This window comes from Carassius gibelio, chromosome B5, assembly GCF_023724105.1.
Source record: "Carassius gibelio isolate Cgi1373 ecotype wild population from Czech Republic chromosome B5, carGib1.2-hapl.c, whole genome shotgun sequence".
Lineage (NCBI taxonomy): Eukaryota > Metazoa > Chordata > Actinopteri > Cypriniformes > Cyprinidae > Carassius > Carassius gibelio.
Window position 1 is genome coordinate 35,187,049 of NC_068400.1, and position 23,666 is coordinate 35,210,714.

The window sequence follows — 23,666 nt, forward strand, 5'->3', positions numbered from 1 at the left end:
CTCTTCATTTTCCTTTTTCCCTCTTAAAAATGTTTTAGTTAACTTCTATGACTTGAAAAGGAGAAAAAGTCCAAGGGAATGTGGCGAGTTGAAAAAGTGTTGTGATTAAACCACCAACAATATTTATTTCTTTAAACTAAACACAGTGGATTGAGTAATCTAATAATATGTAATATATAACGTTACATTACATATAACCCATATATAAACAGAATTGTGGTGGTTTAAATATAATGTGCCAAAATGTTAAAATTCAGAGGGAATGTGTTCAATTGGTTTGAATTTACCGCCCAAATTTGATTGACATAGTAAAAGACCACTGGCGTCACAGACAAAGCGTACGAATCAATCAGATCGCGCACATTTAGATGCCCTCGGATTGGTTCGTTAGTTTGCGCTGTTTATGCACAACAAGTTTAAGCCAATAGGAGAATACATCCGCTCTATGGTTAGCTCTAACAGCCAATCAGGGCCGTGCTTCGCTGCGCGTATCCAATCGCGACAATAGGCGGGATCATACAGATCTCGTTCAGTCAGTCCTTAAATACTGCACCAACTCCACAGATTACCTTACTGATTTCTTCTACACTCTGAGAAGAGAATTATCTCGAAAGAACATGTCTGGAAGAGGCAAAACCGGAGGAAAAGCCCGCGCCAAGGCTAAGACTCGCAGCTCCCGTGCTGGTCTGCAGTTCCCCGTCGGCCGTGTGCATCGTCTCCTGCGTAAAGGCAACTACGCTGAACGAGTTGGTGCTGGTGCTCCCGTCTATCTAGCTGCCGTTTTAGAGTACCTCACAGCTGAGATCCTCGAGTTGGCGGGAAACGCTGCAAGAGACAACAAGAAGACCCGTATCATTCCTCGCCATCTTCAGTTGGCCGTCCGTAACGATGAGGAGCTGAACAAACTGCTCGGGGGAGTGACCATCGCCCAGGGAGGTGTTCTCCCCAACATCCAGGCCGTGTTGCTGCCTAAGAAGACTGGCCAGGCTGTCCAAAGCACCGGCAAATCGGGAAAGAAGGGTTCTTCCCAGTCACAGGAGTATTAGAAACTACGCTGAACTGAGTTAACTCACCCAAAGGCCCTTTTAAGGGCCACCCAATTACTCAGAAAAGAGCTAACGTTCCTTGTGTTTTGAATTCTGGTCGAAGTCTGTATAGAGGGAGAACTTTTGCATATTAAACGGTCTTTTTTTTAATTCAAACAAAGTTTCTTTTTTGTGTGTTATGAGTTCGGAATAATTTTACACGTGATCAACGGGGAGGAAGAAAGTAATAACGGTGAAGTTAATTTGTTTTTTTTATTACAGTGTACACTTTCATATTGATATATAATAGCGGGAATTAACAAACATTTGTAGGTCAAACAATTTGCTGGTTAATTTAATTACGTCTTGAGAAGGCACATTGTTGGATCAAACCTATATAACAAATATTCTAGACCTAAAACTGTTAACAAACATTTTTCTTTAAATTGTCTACTTGGTAAAAAAAAACCTTGTATGGAACCCAAGTTCTTAAGAAAATACATCTTAGCACCTCATTATTGTGATTTAATGAATATTCTGCATTCTTAAAATGCATCGTGTATATATATATATATAAAAAAGAGGATGTGCTGTTAAATAAAAATGCCGTAATTTGTGAGAGGTACACAAAGATCAAATGTACTCTATTCTTAATTTAACACCATGGCCAGATATTAAAGGTAGCTATTCTGACCACGTCATTATCAAACGGTTCATAGATAAAGGCGTCAGTCTGACATCATTAGAAGTGAAAGACCATCAGAACGAATTCTTCCAGAATTCTGTGCCTGAGAAGAGATGATGGTAGTCACAACAGTAGAAAACAACAGTGTCTTTTGTATGAACCAGCAGCTGAGATGAAAATTGGTGCTGTCACATTGTTAAACTGAGGCATAGTATCTGAAATGATTTGTTGGTTGTTTTTACATACAGATTTATACAGCCAATCAAGTTTGTATTTAAGCTCTGGAGATTCGGCTGTAGAGCATACAGTTGAGAGTATTGTTTATCCAAGTTAACAGCATGTCAAAAGTTCCAAAACTAAGTCATATTCCAGTGCACAAAATTTAAAAAGCCAGCTATCGAGCATCATTTAGTTTCCTGGCTGTTGTGAGAATGTCTTTGGCTCCCTTATTAAGGAGAGCATTTGCCAGATCCATTCCCAGTTTCTCAGCAGCTTCGAGGGCTGATGATGATACACAGTTGGCAGTGACTCCAACGTGTACACACTCCTGTGCACTCTCGCTCACCTGAAAGAAATAAGTTGGAATAAAAGTTATAATTCTGTAAATAATACAGAAGGCTGTAAAATTGTGAATACATTGACATTCAAGAGTTTGGGGTTGGTAAGATTTGTTTCTGAAAGAATCCACATGCTCACAAAGGCTGCATTAATTTAATCGAAATACAGTAAAAATAGTAGTTAAAATATAATTTTATATTTGTATATATTTTAGGATCTGAATTTTTTAGCACCATTACTCCAGTTTTCAGTGTTACATGTTCCTTCAGAAATCATTCTCATATGCTGATTTCTCATCATGAATGTCGCAAACAGTAGCTGCTTCATATTTTTGTGGAAACCATGAAAAAATTTTCTCCATGATACTTTGATGAATAAAAAGTTCAAAAAAGTTTTTTTTGTAACAACCTCTTGTCACGGATCAATTTAATGCATTCTTGCTAATTAAAAAAATAATACGGACCCCAAACTTTCATCTGCATGTATATTTAATACTTACTTTATTGTCAATTTCCACAACCGTCTGCATAGTGTCTTTCAAGCAATCAGCTCCATCCAAACTATAAACTGCTCCAGTCAAATACAGCTGAAACCAGAAACAAGATCATTCAGTCTATGCTATACAAACAAAACATGAACATTTATTCAGATTTGCATTGTGTGAAGTAGCATAATAACATTCCACTGAAGGTCTGTAAATACAGTTTTAATTTTGCCTCTTTACCATGGACCCTTTCACTTCTGTATGCACAGCAACAGGAACACTGCAGCCTCCTTCCTGAAAGTAGAAAAAGGGTATGAAGAGCACTATTAAAACCATTAAACTACACAGAATGCCATCCGGTCAAACTGATATGAACCAAATGCAATGAGAGCTGAGTTCATGTTCATGTGTGTAAAGAAACCCACCAGCTGCTTGAGAAAAGCTCTCTCTGAGATGCACTGCAGCACTGTGTCTGGATGACACAAGACAGACACCATTTCCAGAATGTCTTTATCTTGTGCTCTGACTTCCACTGCCAGTGCTCCCTGATGAGAAGGCACATTTCTGTTTATTTACAGACTATTTACTAAGGACACACTTCTGGAGGTTAAAGTTACAGTGAGTATGCATAGAGAGCAGTCTGATCAAAAATAAAGCATTATTTTTCATGTATTATATGCATTTTATTCCATTCAATGCATTTACTAAATTGTCTTTACTTGGTCTAAAAACTCTTACATTTACTATCATAAAACCCCCAGAAGCTGTGCATGCAACATATACCATATAACTGCACTATCATGGCTTCGACCGTTAACATAATTTGTTACACAGGTGTTTCCTTTAGTGTTAACTGTTAAGCTTGCAGCTGCAGGTGCTTATTTTCTCGCATGAACAACAGTATGAACAATACAATAATAAGTACACACCATGACGGATATAAACTCTGACAAATATTTGCTACTAAATTTAATGCATGAAAACCTAATGTAATTTGTCAGTTACTTACCTGGCCAACAGCATACATGCAATCTTCAGGGCCCAGAATCTGCAATTCATACAACGGATACTATAAATACACTATAAATAAATCTATAAACATTGCTCTATTCAACAGAAACTTCCATATTCAAAATAGTGGTTAGCACACCCTTATCATGTCTCATATGAAATCTATTAGAAGAACTTAATATAAGGTCCTAATTTTTAATATATATATATATATATATATATATATATATATATATATTTTATATCAACATTTTCTTTTTTTCAGCTTTCGTTAAGAAAACTACAATTGTGATTTTATTGTACCTGACTGATTCTGCTGTCCCAGCCCATACGTTTGAGGCCTGCTGCGGCCAGAATAATGGCAGCATAGTCATCCTTTTCATCCAGCTTCTTCAGACGGGTGTTTAGGTTCCCTCTCTATAGCAGTAAGGTCAAGGTGGAAGACTCTAGTACCATTAAAATGCTATATACAGTATAGGGAGACTGGCTGGTGTAACAAATACCCAGGAAATATGTGCTTGCGTTGGCAGTCCATCAAAATCAATGATAAAGCTCCTGCCATTAATAATATATAAACATCCACCGACGCAAAAGGAAAGGAAAGGGCAGGATACAATATTTTCAAACTCCAGTTGAGGGAATCGTTTCTTCAGCTGAGCTGCTCTGCGAAGTGAACTTGTGCCAATCACGCTGGGAAAAAAAAGAGAGAGTTAGAGGTTTAAAAGCGTCTTTGACAACTTTGGTTACATAACTGCACATAGCTGTCGAAACATGACATCTATGGGAGAATGGAGATTTTGAATTAAATTCAAACACCATAAAATCCACTGATCTTCCTTGATTATTGGGTCATCGATCAAATTCTGGAGGATAGATGCTGGCACTTTTTATTTGGCATGACAAGATGGTTAAAAAATACAGAGCTCACCTCTTCTCTGGCAAGCTGTCTAGGGTAAGTCCAGCATTCTTTGGATGAAGCACCACTGCATCATGGGGATTTTCCCTCCTTCACAAAAACACACACAACAAATCACTCACCACTCAAACAGCTTTTTAAACTACATACTACAGTGCCTTTTGGTAAGAAGTCATAAATATGCAATTAAAAAAAATTACTTAAAAAATAAATAATATTAAAAACTATTAACTGAGACCATTAATTAAATAGATATTTACACTACCGGTCAAATTTTTGGATTAAGTAGTTTTTGTGTGTTTTTTTTTTCTTTAAGATTCTCATAATCATTTATTTGCATTTATTTTTATAAAAAACTGTGAAATATTTGTACAACTTAAAGTTAATGTTGTATTTACAACATATTTTAAGATGTAATTTTCTCAATTAGTAGTGCTGCTGAAAAATACATTTTAATGAAATATATTAAAACAGTAAAGAGTTATTAATTTTACATTATTATAATATGTTACAATACTCAGATCAGATCAGGTGCACAAAAATCCAGATCAGCAAATCCCTATACTTTACATTATTTTAATATGTTAAAATATTAGTGTTCCACTGTATTTTCCAGCAAATAAATGCAGCCTTGATGAGCATAAGAGAATTCTTTCAAAAACATTAAATATTATTAATTTAAATTAAATTAATAATTAATCAGAAAACAAAACAAATATTTGTTAGATGTTGAGGTTGTGGTGCTTACTGAAGAATGGCTCCAATAGTGAATCCAGGGGGCAATGAGGTAGGTAAATCCTTAAGAGAGTGCACCACAATATCCACTCTAATGAGTAAATAAATAAAAATAAGACAAATCACCAACCCAAACACTAAAGGAAAAATATTGTTCTACAATGTTACATGCTTAAATAAGGTTTATTTAAAAAAAACATCAACAGGTAGAATCAAGTCTAAGAGTCCTGCGTTCACATCCTCTGATGGAGAGTGTTGGAAACCAGTAGAACAGGGATTGAACAGAAATACAAGCAAAATGTCCAAGAGAAAATAAGACTGAGGTATTCAATATGTAATATCAGTAATACTGAAAGTCGATCTAAAGCACATTACGGCATAATCAACTGAACAAGTCCATTTTTTGAGGGAAGACCTTCATATAAAATGCCACGAGAACATACTTAGCATCAGTGTCCTAACAGAAGCACAGTTTTGAATCCTCATACTTACTCATTTCTCTCGAGGGCATTCTCCAGCTCTTTGGTAAACAGGCTCTTTTCGCCAATCTAAGAAAGTACAGGTTTAAAACATGGTCAGTCTGACACATTTGATAATGGATTTGTACTTGTTGGGCAGCACACAAAAGTTCAAGGGCATTTCTTCCGACCAAAACCTGACATAATGGCACATGAAATTGAGCATGGAATTCTACCTTTGATAATGCAGTGTCCAGGATTTTGTCCCCAATTGTAGACATGGCAACTGAAAAGCACGCAGACAAAAAGGTTGAGGGCTGAATAGTTGTGCACTGGCTCCTATTCTGACATCATCATTCATGTCTTTTGACACAGACAGTAGGATTCAGCAGTGAAGCAGTCGTATAGATTACACATTCTCAGCAAAACACAATCGCTCTCTGTTCTTAGACAAGCAGTGAGTGCATGAGGACAAGAAAACGTGTGTGTGTGTCTGTCTGTGTGTGTGTGTGTGTGTGTGTGTGGATTAAACAGATTAAAATCTATGCATCTGATTAAAAGATACAACAAATACAAAACGGTTAATGTAGAGGGAATTCATGCAAATTATAGCAGGCAAACTGTCCTCACCTATTTCTAGATGAATGTCTGGATAAAGCTCTTTCAGTCTGCCGGCCACACTGTCGGTTTGAATGCGAGCCAGCTGAGAGACACACACAACCTCATTATTGAAGATACAAAAATTTGATTTCATCAATGTCATAAAGTTCCAGTGCAATATATGATGCAAAAGCATGAACAGATTTACTCAGAGAGTGGCTCACTGATAAGGTGCTTCTGAAGATCCTCTTTGTCATAACTTTCATGATAAAATGTTAGCAGTCACTCCCAGCAATCAATATGGTGACACTCAGGGGCTGTTTCTATCTGATTAAAAGCACATGCATTTCACACCCATTTCCCTTTTGTTATCTACCCTCAATTTTTAACGATTCCCTAGAGCATATCTAATTCTATATACTCTTTATTCAATTTGAACAGCATTTATTCACTATTTTAGACTTAACTGACTCCTTTTATCATTTAATTTGAGCTTGCAATAAAGAAAATCTACAATAAGGGTACATGCCAAGTGCTTTCAGCCTGTACAGTGTGTGGGACCCTCAGCCAACCAAGTGACCCACAATGAAAAAAAAAGAAGCTATATTTTCTCAGGGGAATTGTGTCATTAAAAATGCATATTTTATTAAACTAAAATTCCTTTATAAAATGCTTATCCGATTATTAGGTAATGTGCTATATAAACCAACATTTCTAAATACATTCACAAAATTTCACACACTTTATGTTGTTTTCAAAGTTTAAAAATGGTTATAGTTCATTATAATCTATTCAAACAATAAATGTTAAATATTAAATACAGTGTTAAAGTTAAGTGCAGAAAATGCTCTCACTGGAAGATGAACAAATTTATGAATACATTTTAAAACAGCATAGCTGAATGCCTCAAGAAACATTACCTGGCTCTTCCTTGTTCCCATGCGAATAACTCTGCTGACTTTCCCATTTCCTTCCTGAAAGATAGAAAATATCACTCAATTTCATAATAATGCTAACCTCAACTCTTACACTAAAAGTGGTTTCATCATACTCTCACTTTAATATACTTGAATGGCCCTTCCATATTATTTCTAGACACTTTTTACAGCTCAGGCTACAGAAGAAGATGTGTCAGGTCCAAGGCCTGATGAATGACTGACTGAATGAATGAGCAACTGGTGGAGGGCTTTTCTTCTTCTATACAGTGTCCTTGCATTCCCCACACCCTGTGTTTCTGGGCAGAGCTGATAATGCATCTAGTTGCGGGTCAGATATATGCTGACCGCAGTTTGACCAGTTGTTTCACAACAACGCTATTTTTTATTCGGATGTTCATGTTCAGAAAACATTATGACAGAAGAGGCTAGAACAGACAAGCTGTATACAGGCTGCTTAAACCATGATTCTAATAAAATTACATTTTTATTACATAATGTGAAATTTCAATTTCTCTTTTTAAAAGGCTTGGCTATCAGACCGGTGCATTGAGAGAACTATCATCTAACTACACTGAACAAAATAAGAGATAATCTTGATTAAGATATCGTGCATTTATCCTTAATCAATCGCTACATCATCGACGCACTTGTCGTCAGAATGTCCTTTAAAGTATGACTCCCTACAATAAAGTGGATCATTTGTCAAACATAGGTATAAAATACATTCAACGTTTTTTACATCAGTCCTAAATGCAAAATTCCCTATTTGCTCAATGGATCCACATGGTTTCAACACCCGCCTATTTCTCTCTCCATCCTCCAATAGAAAGACAGAACGTTTGAAATGGCAGTTCACCGAACCAATAAAATATCACTAATGTGGCAGTTGCGTTAAATCATGTAACGTTAGTAGTTGCACTTACTTGAGAAATACTACCGTTCCCTGACATTTCCGCTGTGAAAGTGGAACGATGTGTTCCCCGAACTGTATCGTCAAGATTTTTCACTCATTGGCACAGTTGTTTTGGTTAGATGGCTGGTTTAGAGAATTTCCAACTGTTACCTCAAACTCGTGACCAGATTCCTGCGTGACCTAGACGGGAACGATACTTAACTTCCGTCTGCCAAGAACACGCCGGTCGGCGAGTGTGTTCATGCACGTCATGCAGCGCCACACAGCGCATACTGAAACCCAACGACACTCATGTCTCCAAATATTGTTTTAAATTGAGTTATAATGACTTCAAATAAAATGTACAAAGCATTTTAATGCAAGACAGACAGAAAACGTAGACCGATATATATTTTTTTTGTTGTTAGCATAACTGCTGTTTATAAACATACATTGTATATTTGAAACGGTTTTTAAATATATGGAAACTAATATTTAAAACGTTTAAAAATATAAATATATATTTTTTATGCCGACGGACACTGTGCTGCGTTATCACGGGTACATTCCAACCTGCAACATAATGGTACGCACGGGCCACTTCAAGGGCCCTTCCGTTCAATGGCACAAGGATGATCACGGTCACTTCCATTAGATACATAGATACGTAGGCCAAAATATTGGTAGCACTTCTATTTATGATGTGTAGTAGCCTTTTGTTTTCCTCGTTTGGATAAAAGCGTCTACATGAATAAATGCGTAATGTAAAAACAAGAAAACAATGTACGAAACAGCGAAACAGAGCAGTTTTTAAGGGTACGTAAAAAGATAAAAAGGATTTAATGACAAATTATATTGCATAGAATATAAAAAACTCGTTACAACCACATATACATAGGCTACATGATAATTTATTTAAAATGAATACTGTATCTAAAATTCCAATATAATATAATATAATATAATATAATATAATATAATATAATATAATATAATATAATATAATATAATATAATATAATATAATATAATATAATATAATGCCCTTTTACCCCGCTGACGAGCCACTTCCGGTTGGAGACGTGGCTTACATTTCTGCCATATTGAATCGCGGAGCAGCGCACTGCACACAAATAACAGTTTTATTTTTCTCCAGATATCATTTATACAGCCACACAAACGGCGTTTATAAGATCAAACGCAGAAAACATATCAGACACTGAAAATGGTAAGTATTTTTACTCGTTCATGTACAAACAGCTGATTTCGACGACGGGTTCCGGTGTTTCCATGAGAGATTGCTGCTAGCTAACGAAATGAATAGCATACTTGATTTATTGCTCGATATGCTTGCTAAATCAAGAGAAACTTCAAATTTAGCGTACTGTGAAATTGTTAATTAGCTCGGTGATAATGTCTGTGTATAATGTTGCTTCTTGAGCTGTTAAAACTCGCTAGTAGTGTATGTTGTTAGTATGAAGAGCAGTGAGCTATACATCAGTGCCAGATACTCGCTAGACTGCAGGCCTGTAGCTTTCGGTATCAGCTTCTCATTAAACGTGTCTGTGATAACAAATCAGTCATGAAGTCCGTGATTAATAACAGTGTGGACAAATGACTATATCTAACCATGTAGCCCATTTGTAACATCCGTTGACGTGGTCAGATTGTGTTAGCCTTGAAGCTGCTGGCTTAATTAAAGTTTTAAAATATTGCAATTTATCATAACAACCATTTAGATCAATTCAAACTTTTTCTCTTATTTTTATCTAATTTGGTAAAGTTGCAACTAGTAGCCTATGTGTGCTTATGCAAATGGGTTTGACAAAATGTTGCTTCATATGTCAAATGATTTGGAACCGGATGGATTGAAACAATTGAAGTGAACTGTAATATTTTATTTTCCCAAGTATAGAGAGCTTTAGAAAGAAAGAAACCACTCAGGTTTTCATGCAGAAAATACGAGTAGATGGATAGAAGCTGCATTGTGTGAGAAATCATACTTTCATTCGAGTTTTTGTACAGTTGTTTTATGGAAATGTTAGGTTGATATCATACTTGCATGATCTTTACTGTACTTTTCTGCCATATAGACATCCCCTGACATAGTCATCACCGATAAACTTATCGTAGATGAAACTTTAATTTCCTGTAAAGCTGCAATATGTATTGTGAAAAGAGCTATACAAATAAAAGTGAATTGAATTAATTCTGTACAAAGTGTTTGCTCAGTGTTTTGTAATAGTAGTTAGCTTGTCTCATAGAGTGTTGCACTGTAGTATTTTGTAACCGCTATTCAAACACGTAGTCAATGAGTGCATCTAAGTTTGAACAATTTAATATCTTGCTAAACAAACCACAAAACTCTTCATCCCATCAGTGTCTTGGTCATGATGAATGGACCCCTTTCGTTCTGTCACTTACTTTGACCAGTTTTGCTGTCTCATGTTGAGGGTTTCCATGGTCTTTGAAAACCTTGAAGTAACACTTAATTACAAAAGTATTATTTCCAGACCAGAGAAGTCATTGAAATACATTAAATTAGTTAAAGTCTTGGAATTTACTGTAGTCAATATAATCTTTTTTCTTTTTTTCTATTGCTCAATACTAACCTAATTATTTGGCTAGAGATAACACATTGTGTATAATGTGTTTTCTAGTTCATATTTATTGTATTTATTTATAAGAAATGAATGGAAGAATCATGGAAATCCATTGGTCAGAAAGTGTGGGAAGCCTGCATGTTATGTAATCACATTGTTGGTTTTATAAGGCATTTCTTTGATTTGATTCAGATTGCTTTCGTAACACACAAAAGTAAGGCTGTTCTGACAGTTGATTATGTGAAACGAAACAACTTTCTCATAGGAGATTGGTTCCATCTTTGCAGTTAAGAAGGGCTTTATTCTCAAGTTAAACACATTACGAATTAAGTATGGTAAACATGAGAGCCAAGTAAAGTTGTGTCAGTTTTGCTCTAGGAAGGAATGTTAATATTGAATCTTAGTGGCCTCGTTCCATCAATACATCCAAGTAGTGTGCTGCGTTCTGCACATTCCTCTCTGAAGATTACTTCTGCATTTTTGTAAACGCTCCTTAAAATTCTTGTTGAATAACTCTTCTCCAGGTGCTGTTGGCGGCAGCAGTCTGCACCAAGGCAGGTAAGGCCCTGGTGTCACGGCAGTTTGTGGAGATGACAAGGACGAGAGTAGAAGGTCTGCTGGCTGCTTTCCCCAAACTGATGAACACGGGCAAACAACACACATTTGTGGAGACTGAGAGTGTTCGCTATGTCTACCAGCCTCTGGAGAAGCTCTACATGGTGCTGGTCACCACCAAGAACAGTAACATACTGGAGGACCTGGAAACACTGCGTCTCTTCTCACGTGTGGTATGATAAAAACAGCATACATGATGAAATAACAGAGATGCAAACATGTCACCTTTCGGAGCTTAAAAGTAACAATAATAATAAGAATGTAACAGGCCTACATTAATTGGAAATGCTAAATCCTCTTAATATTGTCAATATTTGAAGCTTTTGACAATATCCCTGGGAATAGTGGACACATGATATGCAGTAACTCAGCACTGGGAGATTATCGCAGCTTTATTTATACATTTAAAAAAAAAAAATGTATATTTAATTTTATGGGCAAATTATTTGGTTTAGTTCTTTTTCTTGATGAATCTGTGTTCACGTTTCGGGAAGAAAATTATTTAATAATATTATATAATTATAAATACTAATTATAATTATATGTGATGTATCATACAGGGAAATGTGTACCTTTAAAAAGTAAGAAATGATTATATTTTTATGTAGGTCAGATGTAGAGTTTTTTTTTTTTTGTAAAATAGAAACTTGTCTGTGTTCATTGTAGGTTGTTCTGTTAATATCAAGAGTTCTCAGGGGAAGCTGACTGATGTGTTCATTATTCTTATCTTTTGGTAGATTCCTGAATATTGTCGTGTACTGGAGGAGAGTGAGATTTCTGAGCACTGCTTTGACCTCATCTTCGCCTTCGATGAGATTGTTGCCCTCGGTTATAGAGAAAATGTCAACTTGGCCCAGATCCGGACATTTACAGAGATGGACTCTCATGAGGAAAAGGTGTTCCGTGCCGTCAGAGAGGTAGGAAGACATTTCTTAAGGAGTAGCAAAGCACACTTTGTGTATTAAAAGGCTAAAAGCATGCTGCCATCTCTTCTACTTAACAAATTTGGCAATTCCCCAGAAGTCTACAGTATATAATGTATATAATATAACATTCTAGAAAATTCTCCTGTCTGCTAGACTTCTTTAGCTGAGCTATATGCACTGATGCAAAGGAGGAGGATCAATACGTTCCTAGAGTGTGAAACAAGGTGCTGTGTGTGGACTTCATAATTAAACATCCCTGATCCCAGCCATGTGTTTGTAGTTTATAAATAACATGCTGACAAGGACTCTCAGATGAAACTCAATAAATTACATGCTTTATTTGCAATGTAATTTACTATCAGTCATATTTCCTCCACTCTAAACTGCACAATTAATTGTTCATCAGACTCAGGAGCGTGAGGCTAAGGCAGAGATGAGACGGAAGGCTAAAGAGCTGCAGCAGATAAGGCGTGATGTTGAGCGTGGAAAGAAGGGACCAGGCTTTGGTGGTTTTGGCAGCTCGGGCATGAGCAGCAGCAACTCAGCCATCATCACAGACACACTTATCGAGCCTGAGAAACCCAAACCCACCCCTGTAACTGTCAGGTACTGTCATACTCTTAACAGACTTCAGCATTATGTAAAAGAAAAAAAAAACAGGAGGCTGCAGCTTAATGCCTTTTTGTTTTAGGTCCAGTGGTCCAAGTAAAGCGCTTAAATTGGTTGGCAAAGGAAAGGAGGTGGATGACTTTGTGGACAAACTAAAGTCAGAGGGAGAGAATATCATCTTGCCCAGCACAGGCAAAAGACCATCAGAGGCATCCAAATCACTGCCGCCTCCAACCCACACAGAGAGGTAAGGATATCTCAGTGCTTTTATGTAAGAATCATACTGAGTATAGTCAGTAGGACATGAGTGGCATTTGTGATCTTAATTAATGAAAATGTTTTAGTGCTTTTCATTTAATGCACTAAAAATCTTTTTTCTTTTTTTTTTTTTCTTTTTTGCAAATATGCCTCTTTTTGAGGGTTTTCAAATAGACAATTTAAAATCTTTTTTTGCTAATTGCTTAAGTTGGTTTCAAATTAAGACCTCACATCTCATGTTATATATATGTTAGCAGCATGTAAGCAGTATATAGTCTTTTCATCACCCATGTTAACAGTAGCAGCATTTTTTGAGCAGTGTGTCAAGTACAGTTTCAGCACTAAGGCTGTTTTTGCTGCTGCTTATTCATCAAAAAGTACTTATTCATCAACACAATGAAGACCCATAAGCACTACTTTCTAAGTGTAACTGAATCTGGATTTAAGCAGTGGTCTTCTCATGTAAATCAGATTTCAAGTTTGACAATCAAAAGTGACCCACTCATGTTCTTTTTTTTTTATATTACATGACATAGTGCGATAATCCAGAAATCACTTTATTTTGCTGTATAGACTAACAACTATGTAATGCATTATTAGGCACAATCTAAGATTTACCTTAGTATAGGATGATTTTAAATCTAAAAAAAAACCTAAAAAAAACAAATTGTGTCTAATTTTCAGTGTGCATATGCGAGTGGAGGAGAAGATCACCCTCACGTGTGGCCGTGATGGTGGCCTTCAAAACATGGAAGTGATTGGTATGATTACTCTCAGAGTTTCTGATGAAAAAAATGGGCGAATTAGGCTGAAAGTCAACAATAATGACAAGAGAGGTGTGCAGTTGCAGGTAAATTTTTGCTTGTTTTTCTTTTTTTTTTTTTTTAAATGTGGCAGCATTGGCTAATTGTAAGAAAACCCCAAATGATCCCAGTCTGGAATTATTCTGAATATGATGCATTTTTTAAAATAATTAAATGTACTGCTATAAGTAATTTGCAGTATGTAAACAAGTACTGAAACTAATAAAAAACAATAGTTAATTGAAAAAGCTAAACCACAATATACAAACCAAAATAGAAAACTAGTAAAAATGTCTTTCTGTATTTTCTAAAACAAACAAACAAAAGAGAAAACAATAATAAACCTTTAGAAAATGTTTTATGTTAGTAACACACTTCTAACCTTTTCCTTGTAGACCCATCCAAATGTGGATAAAAAACTTTTCACAGCAGAGTCCGTGATTGGTCTGAAAAACCCAGACAAATCCTTCCCTCTGAAAAGTGATGTGGGTGTGCTGAAGTGGAGGCTACAGACCACAGATGAAGCTCTTATTCCACTAACAAGTCAGTGCTAAACATCTGGTTTAGTGTTACCAGTACATTTTAACAGCTTACGTCTCCCCACTAGTGTCACCTGACTTATGCTCATTTAATTTCTGTTTGTGCAGTAAACTGCTGGCCCTCTGAGAGTGGTAGTGGCTGTGATGTTAATATTGAGTATGAGCTGCAGGATGAATCTCTGGAACTCAATGATTTAGTCATTTCAATCCCTGTACCGTGAGTACAAATTCATAGGCTTTAGTTCAGGCCGTAATTCATACACATTTATTAGCATATTAAAGCACCTTGTTTCCCTGTGTGTAATGAAGCATCTTTAAATCGTTAGGCTTGTTAGTGACATTTGTCTATTGCAACAATTTCATCACAGCTCAGGGGTAGGAGCTCCTGTGATTGGTGATCTAGATGGAGAATATCGCCATGACAGCAGACGGAATGTCCTGGAGTGGTGTCTGCCCGTGATTGATGTGAAGAATAAGACTGGTAGCCTGGAATTCAGCATACCTGGTCAACCCAATGACTTTTTCCCTGTCAATGTCTCCTTTGTCTCTAAGGGCAGCTACTGTGACATTCAGGTAAGAAATTAGGTTAATTATAGTTTAGGGCAGAACTGGAGTTCTTAAGGGAACTGCAGGAAGTTCAGGAATTGATGAAGAGTTAAAGGTTTAGTTCAACCAAAAATATTTTTTTTCCTCATCCTCAAGTTGTTCCTAACCCATGAAACCTTTGTTTATCTTCAGAAGACAAATTAAGATAGTTTTGATCAAATCCATATTTTTGAAGAAATTGTTGAATAAAGTCTTTATATTTGTTTTCTTTGCATACAAAAAGAATTTCTCATAGCTTCAAAAAATTACTGTTTGAGACGTATTTTACCAAAGTCCTTACTAGCCTTTTGGGCCTTGAACATGATAGTTGCATTACTGTCTGTGAAGAATCAGAAAGCTCTTGGATTTCATCAAATATGTTTATTTGTCTTCCAAAGATGAATGAAGGTCATACAGGTTTGGAACAACATAAGGGCGAGTAATTAATGATATTTCATTTTTAGGTGAACTAACCCTTTAATAATCATTTAAATGATAAAAATGCCAATAAAAAAAAAAAAATTTAAAAACACGGCATATTCTTGTTTCTCTTGACTTGCATCACAGAACCATGAACATGTGAACATATTGTTAAATAATTGAAATGTTACCTTTAAATCATAGGGGGTACTAAAAGTAAATTATTTGACCTCAAAGGGGTTCAGCTGACAAAAGTTGTTAAATCCTGAGTTAAGGTGTTGTTCGATACAGAGTACTGAAAGTAGTTAATAGATTAGGATGTCGTGTGGACAATAGAATCTACATTCTGTTCATGTTCTTTTCTCCCAGGTCACTAAGGTGTCTCAGGTGGATGGGGACAGCCCGGTTCGGTTCTCCACAGAAACGTCATTTGTGGTCGACAAATATGAAATATTGTAAAAGGAAACATCACTAACAAAATTACACCCAACTTGACAGAGGAGTGGATAAATGGACTGAAAATATTCATATAAAGAAAGAAGGGAGAGACATATAAAAGGAGGGACGATGCAATCTTTATCATCTTCAGACCTTCAGCAGTACATTCACTTTTATAAAAGTTTTTTCCCCACTGTAAAAGAAAGCAAAGTCAGTTTAATCTTTGCTCAGAATATTGGCTCCAATTGTACCCAATTTGGTTCACAAGGCAACCCTCTTTTTAGTGGCCGAACATGTCAGTGAGGGTTAGGGCTAAAATGGAGACTGTATAAGGAAGGAGTGGGCTGGTGTAGCTTTATTTATAATATATTTTTGAATTGATGGTTTATACAGTATACCTCCTCTGTAAGGGTACAGTTATGTTGCAATCTATCACTTTGTGTTGTTCTAGACATTTATTTTCAACGTGCTAACTTTTTTGAAACACTAGAAAATTGTTGTACCTTTCTTTTAAAAGCCTTTTCTTCCATTCCATTGTCAGTTTTGTCTCTTTCTTTGGCACTCAGACTCCTTGTTTTGTCTAAACTATTTATCTTATCTCCTGTTTCCATCTGCTGTTAACATCTGACATGCTTAAGAAGTTTGTGCGTGGATCTTGTCTAACTCTTGACTGGCTGTCTGGTCTCCTGGTTTCCCCCTTTTTTTCTTTTTTTAAGTGGAGTAATGCTAGCCTTTGAGGGAATTAAGTCTGTAGTCCTTTTTTTTTTTTCTTTTTTTTTCAGTTTATCATTGACAACTGAGAGTATTTTGACCACCAATTCAAATGGAAAAACATTAACATCATTAAAGCCATTAACAAATGTGTAATACAGAGAGATGATTTCATTCAAGATGAAATTGCAGTCAGAAAAACGTATTGCTTCAAAAATGAGTGCTCAGTCTGTTTGCTTTATATCATGTTTTCTATTGAAAGCAAAAAAACGTCAGGCTTGGACTTTCTTACCTACTAGAAGGCAACCTGCTCACCATCTGAAATGAGTTGTTAGTGCCCTTCAGTGGAGGATCGGGATCATGTCTGTCTCTTTGACTGTCAGTAATTGTGAGTAGGTTTTTCAGGGAGGGACCTCTGGTCTCCTGTCAGCATTATGAGTGGTACCCAGCCTGCTGAGCCATCATCCCATACTTCAGTCTCAACTCCAAATGGACCCCGCTGAAGAAAATAGGTCTCCCTTGCTGTCCTGGTTCCCAGTAATGCCTTGAATGTCTCTACATATTTTGATGAGGGGAAGGGTGTATTCAAATGTTTTTGTTGACCTTTTCCCATTGTTTTTTGTTTGGTTTCATGGAATCATAATGTGGATTGGGGAATGGTATAAAGATATCAGAGATTTTCTTTTTGTAATCTTGTAAAATAACAAATTAGAGATTCATGACAAAGAACATTCCAGTGTAAACATAAAAAAAAAATCATTAAAGAGTTTTAAAAGGAAAATATATTTTGTTATATGTCTTTTTTTCAACAACGGGCATCGCCATTTAAACAATGGTTACAGTTTAAATCATATATGGTTTGGATTACATGTTTTAAATTTACCGGATTTTAGAATAACTCAACTATATATAAAATAAGCCAATATTACATAACTACTGTATTCAACCAGTCCCATACTACGCAGTATTTAATTATGATACTGAATGAATCATGCCTCTGGGTTTTTTTTTTTTAACCATACAACCAGGGGTGGAGAGTTGATGAAACAGATATATTTGATGTGCTCTTCACATATGTGATGCAAGAGTTAGAAGGACTGGAGGAGAACTGAGGGCCTGTATGATCAAGAGATTATTCTTATCTGGGTGTCTATATGCTCATTTGGAAATGAAAATTTTGATCTGTCATGTTCAGGAATTAGTTATTTTTCATCCCTCCTTTTTTGGATGAAATACAATGGATCCAGCTGAGTTTCAGAAAGAGCTGCAGAAGACTTCATCTTGTTCAGTCTGTACTGATCCCACTCTTTAAGACCATTTCCAAGGATTTTCCTTTTGTTTACAAACCAAGGACCACAATGGCCCCTAAAAGGGTTCGCTTTCAAGTAAGTTTCCTTTTGATTTGTAATTGAGGAATAGTCCATATTCTCTAAATTTTGCTAAAAAGCTGTGTATATGAAAAGCCTATAGACTATCTAATTTTCTGTTTCATTGTGACAACTTACTTTATGTAATGTGTTCAAATGCATGCTAAATTATATATTTTCTTATAACTGGGGGGGAAACGAGCCACGTTGTCAATACCAGAGCTTGGTTAGATTTACTATTTAGATTTAAACGAAATACCTTTGCACATCCACCAGAGGTCATCATTTGTTCCATAAACTTCTCCACATGATGGCTTGTGTCTTGTGGAAATGGAAACCTTCACCCCAACTGACGCCACCGTGCATCTTTGGAAGTAAAGTTGTAGTTATTTTTTTCTTTTGCAATGATTTCTATCCTATTTACTGTATCTCAGGTCATATGATTTGGTTGTGGATTTCAGATGAATAACAAGGGAGCAAATATTTGAGAAAGAAAGATGAAAAGAAACGAGGCAAATGGGCGTTTAACCTCGAAATTACATTCCGTGGCTGGTCTAAATATTGATTCCTTAGACAACACAGTAACGAATGGAAAATAAGTCTAATTTTAACAATGTTCAAACTTGGAAAAACAAATATTTGATAACTCACAATGAGTATATTCCTACCCTGCCTTATACACTTACAGTACTGTTTTCAAAATATCCCAGTGACCCTGTATTCACAGTAGTTTTATGACTTGTCCAATCATATCCCATCTCAATCAGTATTTTAAGACAGATTTGTTCATTGGCATTTTGAGTCCACACGCTGTTCTTTGCAACTTTAAAGCCTTGAAAACTTCCCCAAAGTTTCCTTCCCTCTTCCATCCCACACAACGTCCTCTCCAGACATGCGTTGGTGGAATGTCTCATGGGCTTGTTTGGGTTGGGATTGGGTTGAGGGGAAAGCCACTATTACATATGTATGTGTATTTAGGCTGTTAAACATTTGGACACTAAATTAAGACATTATGCAGAATATGACAACAGCCATTTCTTTTTTTAAAAGAGGAAATGTAATATTACCGTATCCACAAACCCTTGTGATCTATTCTTGCCTTTCTTTATTTGCATTTTTTCTCTCTTCCGTTTGTTGTCATAAGACATTTTACAGAGGGCAATTTAATGTATTTAGAAGGCAGCTTTATTGGCTTATTTTAATTTAATTTAATTTCACATTTTGCTTATCTGGCTTGGCCAGAGTTCAACTATGCTGTGGGAATTAGATTTCTTTATACAGAGAATGAAATGGATCAGTGGCATGAGGGAGAGAGAACCAAAAAAAGACTTGCTTCCATATACCAATATGCTGATATTACAAATCTAATTTTACGAGACACCATTTCTGAAATCTCTTCATCAGTATTTGGCGATAAGTCACCCCTATTGTACTCCTCCCTATCTCTCTCTCTCTCTCTCTCTCTCTCTCTCTCTCTCTCTCTCTCTCTCTCCTGATCTGGGCTCAGGGTGGGTGTCTCGTTCCAGAGGCTGAACAAGTGAGGAGCTCTTCAGCTGTGAGAATAAAAGACTGCCTTGTGGCATTAGAATGAAAAAAAGAAGGAAGGGAAGAAGTGTGTGAGAGACTATAAGGGCTGGAAAAAGAGAAAGTGGTGGAGAGAGCGAACATGTAGGTGGGGGAATAGTGCAGGACAGAAAGGGAAGATATTTCTAGTACTGAATGTAATTTGTCCATCCTGCTCTGGTGCTCCACAGAGTTTAAGGTGTCTTAAAGTGAGCTTGAGTTAGAAAGACAGCTGTTTTCAACACTCAGGATTACACATGGGACACAGTTAGGATCTGAACTCATAGGTAAGGCTTTGATTGACAGCTGGGTTTGTGTGATGAAGTTTTCTGAATACATTTAGAATAATGCTGTACTAATTTAAAAAAAATTAAAAATTTGGTTATAATGTACCATTTAGGTACTAATATGTATATTTAGGTAATAACATTTACCTTTTCCTTAAAAAGTAAAGTAAACAGAACCAGAGGTGGATTTGTTGACGTTTTAAAGTATTTATCATTGTTGTTGTTGTTATTTATTTATTTACTCATTTTTTTATTAGAGGTTTTACTTGTATTCATTTAAAACACTTTCAATTTGTCAAATTAAACCAATTAATAAAAAATAAAAAAACTAGTCACTGATGATGTCATTGGTCAAATAAGGCTGAACCTGGAGCTGAGACTTGAACACCTTGTGAACAGCTATGGCATATGACACAGTGCTGCCCACATAGCTAATGTTGCTGTAACAGCTTATTTTTATCAGTTCTTTTGTCTTTGGGTTGTTATGTTTCTCACAGATTTCTGCTCATTCTAAATCAGAAAAAGAAAATGCTACACAGTAAAGATTATATTTATATGAATGCATTAGTTAGAGAGCGATTGCTTGAGTGAATTAATTCTACCTGGCAGAGTACTCTACTAATAGTGAAGCTGTGGGTTTAAGTTACTAAGAAATATATATGCTAGAACTTTTCAGTTTCTAAGCCTTTTTTTAGTTTCTATGTAAGTATTGGTACTTCTGAATGGTTTAAGGCTGGTATATGGTACATTCAAAGTGAAAGTACTTGATGAACATATACAATGTGTGGAGAGCATTCACTCAGTATCAATATCTCATTTTTGACCAAGATGGCTTTTAGAGGCTTTTGCATTGGTACTCTTCATATATATACACACACACACAGACACACACATATATATATATATATATATATATATATATATATTGCATTGTACCACATGTCTATTTGAATCATTGAAAAAGGAACTGAAAGAGACAAAGAGATTTCCAATGAAAAGGGCAAACTTTCAAAATATCATAGGGAAGCTGTCTTTAAAAAGAAAGTGCAAATGTCACTATGGATATGATGTTATTTTATGAGTTAAGAATAACCTCATACATGAACGCACTTCTTCATTTTAGTTATGGGACATGTGAGTAATGGAGAATTCTGGTCTTACATGGCAAATATGATTTGGCTGCACTGGACCAGCATGGGAATAATGGCCCTGACCTAAAGCATGGACAATGAGACTATTGTCTCAGTGGAGACAGCACTGTGCCCACCAGTGTATGAGAAGCCTGTGTATGCAGGAGGGCTGTGCTGGGTCTGCTGACACATTTTTACACCAGGAAAGCTTCTTTCACTAAAAGAGGCTGACTAACAGATGGTTGTAAAAATTCCTCACTGGTCAGTCAAATGAAATAATCTGGTGATGAGATGTGGAAACACATTCGATACTATTTCTGGACACCTGTGCGACACATTGAAAACGTGCTTCAGTTTTCCCCTTGTTTAATGCATTGCTGGAATGATGAAAGATGTAGTGAGACAGTAAAAGCATTAGTAAAAAGTTGTTGAGAGTTTGATACTGTATATTAATGTATACAAGATTGCAGGAAGTGTATAAAAGTTTACTTGAACACTGAAGGAGAAAAAGAAACAGGGAGTGGATGAAAACAACAAAAAAGAAGAAAGAAAAGACGTTTGGATTAAACATTAAATAAAAATGAATAAATATGAAATGCATACATAGATGAAGCATTTACAATAGGATTCATAACATGCAATTACAAAATAGACAGGGTTCATTTTCATTTTATACTGACTTTAATAAGTGGTATGAGTGCAGGTGCAGTGGAGAATGTGGATGTCATGCTCCGTTCTGACATATCTGACATATTTGACAGAAATAGGCAGGCTAAGACGGGAAATGCTTGCTTGAATGTGGATATTTTGTGTCCAGTGGTTGCTAATGGAACAAAAAAAGTGCATAATGCAAGAACTTTGCACTCCCTCTTGGACAGCTCTGAGGAACATGAAGACATTTTTTTTCATGCTACTGTGCCAGTGAAACAATCCCAGTCTTTCTTCTCGTAAGTCTGACAAACACATTCTGATTTAAACAGTGTTCTGATCTCAAGCATTTCTGCCACGCAAGCACTGTGACTGTTTTCTGGTCTGAGATCTGTGGTCAATCTTTCTGACGCCTTGTTGCTTTACTCTGATACTATAATAAGTGACTAGACTGTTGGAAAATGCTGCAAGAGATTAATGCCGCATGTTCCTGCCGTCAAAGAATTTATGAGTGAGACCAAAATGATTAGCTTTGATATCACACGTGTTATTCCAAGATAGCAGTCCAGCATGGAAATATGGAAAGTTATCTAGCAGCGAACTTGTGTGCTTGCCATGTGTTGACCATGTGAGTCACTCTGGACAACTGAATTGAATGCCTTACAAATAAATGTTGGAACTGGAATAATCATTTCCTCACATAAAATCATTGGAATTTTTACTCCAAGAGGACAACAAACACATAAATAACTTAAATTTGGCTCTTTAATAAGACACTGATGGCTCAAAGCATAGCACTGCTTTAGATTATCAGGCCTGTTGACATTTCTTCTCAGTTGTGGGTGAGAAGGGGGCAGCTGGAGACTGTTTATTCCCAGATCGTAGCTAGATCATAGGGTCAACCGACAGGAAGAATCCCGCTTAGGAGCCCACACCGGAAGAGTCCGCTCCTCTTCCAGCTGTGGTTGCCTAGTTGCTGCTCAGATTTGTTTGTGTTCATTTTTTTTTTATGTGTTTGGACACTTTTCACATCTGTCTTACTCACTGGCAGTGGCCGTGGAAAAAAAGCCTTTCTTTCTCGTTCTCCACCAGACAGATATTTTCCTTTCTTCCTCTCATGGCTTTCCCATGGTTTGTTTAGGATTGTTACCAATCAGTCTGGCTCAGTGTATGATGGATTGGTCGGTTGTATGTTCGCTAAGAGACGAATGTTTGCTTAGGAGTTCCATGACAACTTCACTGACTATTTTTTTTATTTTGTTCTCAGCATCTTGTTTCCACAAATGAATCTAATTATGTAACAAATACTCGTAAAGTGACTCACATCAGCAGTTTTGCAGCTGTTCAACATCAAATGGAAAACACCATTTTTGTTTTGCCTCTGTGGAGGAGGGAAGAAAAGGGAAGTGAGTAGGGGACTCCACCTGGAATATCGAGGCCTTTTCCGTTCTCCACAACAGCATGTAAACACACATCTGTTCGAAATAAGTCCATCTGTTGCACTGATGGTGACTTTACATTTTTTATACCATTCCAGCAATTCTTTAACGATAGAAACTAAAGATACATCCCATGTTTCTTACTACCTAACCATCTTCTAAAGGCTTTAAAATAAAAACATGGTATTAGCATCTTGTATTTCTTAAAGGGATAGTTCAGCCAAACATGAAAATTCGGTCATCACATATTCATCTTCATTCATTCATCTTTTATGCTCCACAGAACTCATACAAGTTTGGACTAGCATGAGGGTTAGAAAATGCTAATAAAACTTTCAATCTTGGATTGAATATGCTTTTAATAATTCAGTTACTTTTATTAATATGTTTAGCATGTTTTTGAGCAGTTAGCTGAGCATACAAG

The 23,666-nt window shown here is 36.3% G+C and overlaps 4 protein-coding genes across 5 annotated transcripts in view; 3 read left to right on the forward strand and 1 right to left on the reverse strand.

The window, feature by feature from the left end:
- The first annotated feature begins 548 nt into the window (after window positions 1–548).
- On the forward strand, window positions 549–1,192 carry LOC127957694 (histone H2AX). The gene has a single exon (XM_052556328.1). It carries the CDS (start codon window positions 618–620, stop codon window positions 1,044–1,046), a length of 429 nt encoding a protein of 142 aa, XP_052412288.1. The 5' UTR covers window positions 549–617; the 3' UTR covers window positions 1,047–1,192.
- Window positions 1,193–1,305: 113 nt separating this feature from the next.
- On the reverse strand, window positions 1,306–8,569 carry hmbsa (hydroxymethylbilane synthase a). 2 transcript variants are annotated; one of them, XM_052556326.1, is made up of 14 exons: window positions 8,334–8,569; window positions 7,393–7,446; window positions 6,503–6,575; window positions 6,109–6,158; window positions 5,907–5,962; window positions 5,428–5,505; window positions 4,692–4,769; window positions 4,378–4,453; window positions 4,067–4,180; window positions 3,762–3,800; window positions 3,178–3,297; window positions 2,993–3,046; window positions 2,768–2,854; window positions 1,306–2,275 (listed from the first exon to the last, which is right to left on the reverse strand). In XM_052556326.1, exons 1-14 carry the CDS (start codon window positions 8,358–8,360, stop codon window positions 2,105–2,107), a joined length of 1,077 nt encoding a protein of 358 aa, XP_052412286.1. In that variant the 5' UTR covers window positions 8,361–8,569; the 3' UTR covers window positions 1,306–2,104. The 2 variants fall into 2 exon arrangements, with proteins under 2 accessions (XP_052412286.1, XP_052412287.1); XM_052556327.1 differs by lacking the exon at window positions 8,334–8,569 and adding an exon at window positions 7,530–7,678.
- Window positions 8,570–9,360: 791 nt separating this feature from the next.
- Window positions 9,361–17,589, forward strand: arcn1a (archain 1a). Its single transcript, XM_052557054.1, has 10 exons — window positions 9,361–9,529; window positions 11,429–11,692; window positions 12,257–12,436; window positions 12,852–13,051; window positions 13,137–13,301; window positions 13,997–14,162; window positions 14,511–14,658; window positions 14,763–14,871; window positions 15,023–15,227; window positions 16,029–17,589. The coding sequence occupies exons 1-10, from the start codon at window positions 9,527–9,529 to the stop codon at window positions 16,116–16,118; spliced, it is 1,530 nt and encodes a 509-aa protein (XP_052413014.1). The 5' UTR covers window positions 9,361–9,526; the 3' UTR covers window positions 16,119–17,589.
- A 2,159-nt stretch (window positions 17,590–19,748) lies between these two features.
- The window catches only part of phldb1a (pleckstrin homology-like domain, family B, member 1a), a 44,178-nt gene continuing 40,260 nt past the window's right edge, over window positions 19,749–23,666 (forward strand). Inside the window, exon 1 of the mRNA XM_052556693.1 lies at window positions 19,749–20,025. The gene's annotated coding sequence lies outside the window, so the exon portion shown is untranslated. The remainder of the gene's footprint in view (window positions 20,026–23,666) is intronic.

Coding starts and splice junctions, on each gene's coding strand:
- LOC127957694 (XM_052556328.1), top strand. CDS start 618: ATGTCTGGAAGAGGCAAAACCGGAGGAAAAGCCCGCGCCAAGGCTAAG.
- hmbsa (XM_052556326.1), bottom strand. CDS start 8,360: ATGTCAGGGAACGGTAGTATTTCTCAA. Junction 5,963..6,108: donor TGGACACTGCATTATCAAAG/GTAGAATTCCAT, acceptor GTACTTTCTTAG/ATTGGCGAAAAGAGCCTGTT. Junction 4,770..5,427: donor ACTATTGGAGCCATTCTTCA/GTAAGCACCACA, acceptor GTTTTTGTGAAG/GAGGGAAAATCCCCATGATG.
- arcn1a (XM_052557054.1), top strand. Junction 11,693..12,256: donor TGCGTCTCTTCTCACGTGTG/GTATGATAAAAA, acceptor ATCTTTTGGTAG/ATTCCTGAATATTGTCGTGT. Junction 14,659..14,762: donor AGCTCTTATTCCACTAACAA/GTCAGTGCTAAA, acceptor CTGTTTGTGCAG/TAAACTGCTGGCCCTCTGAG.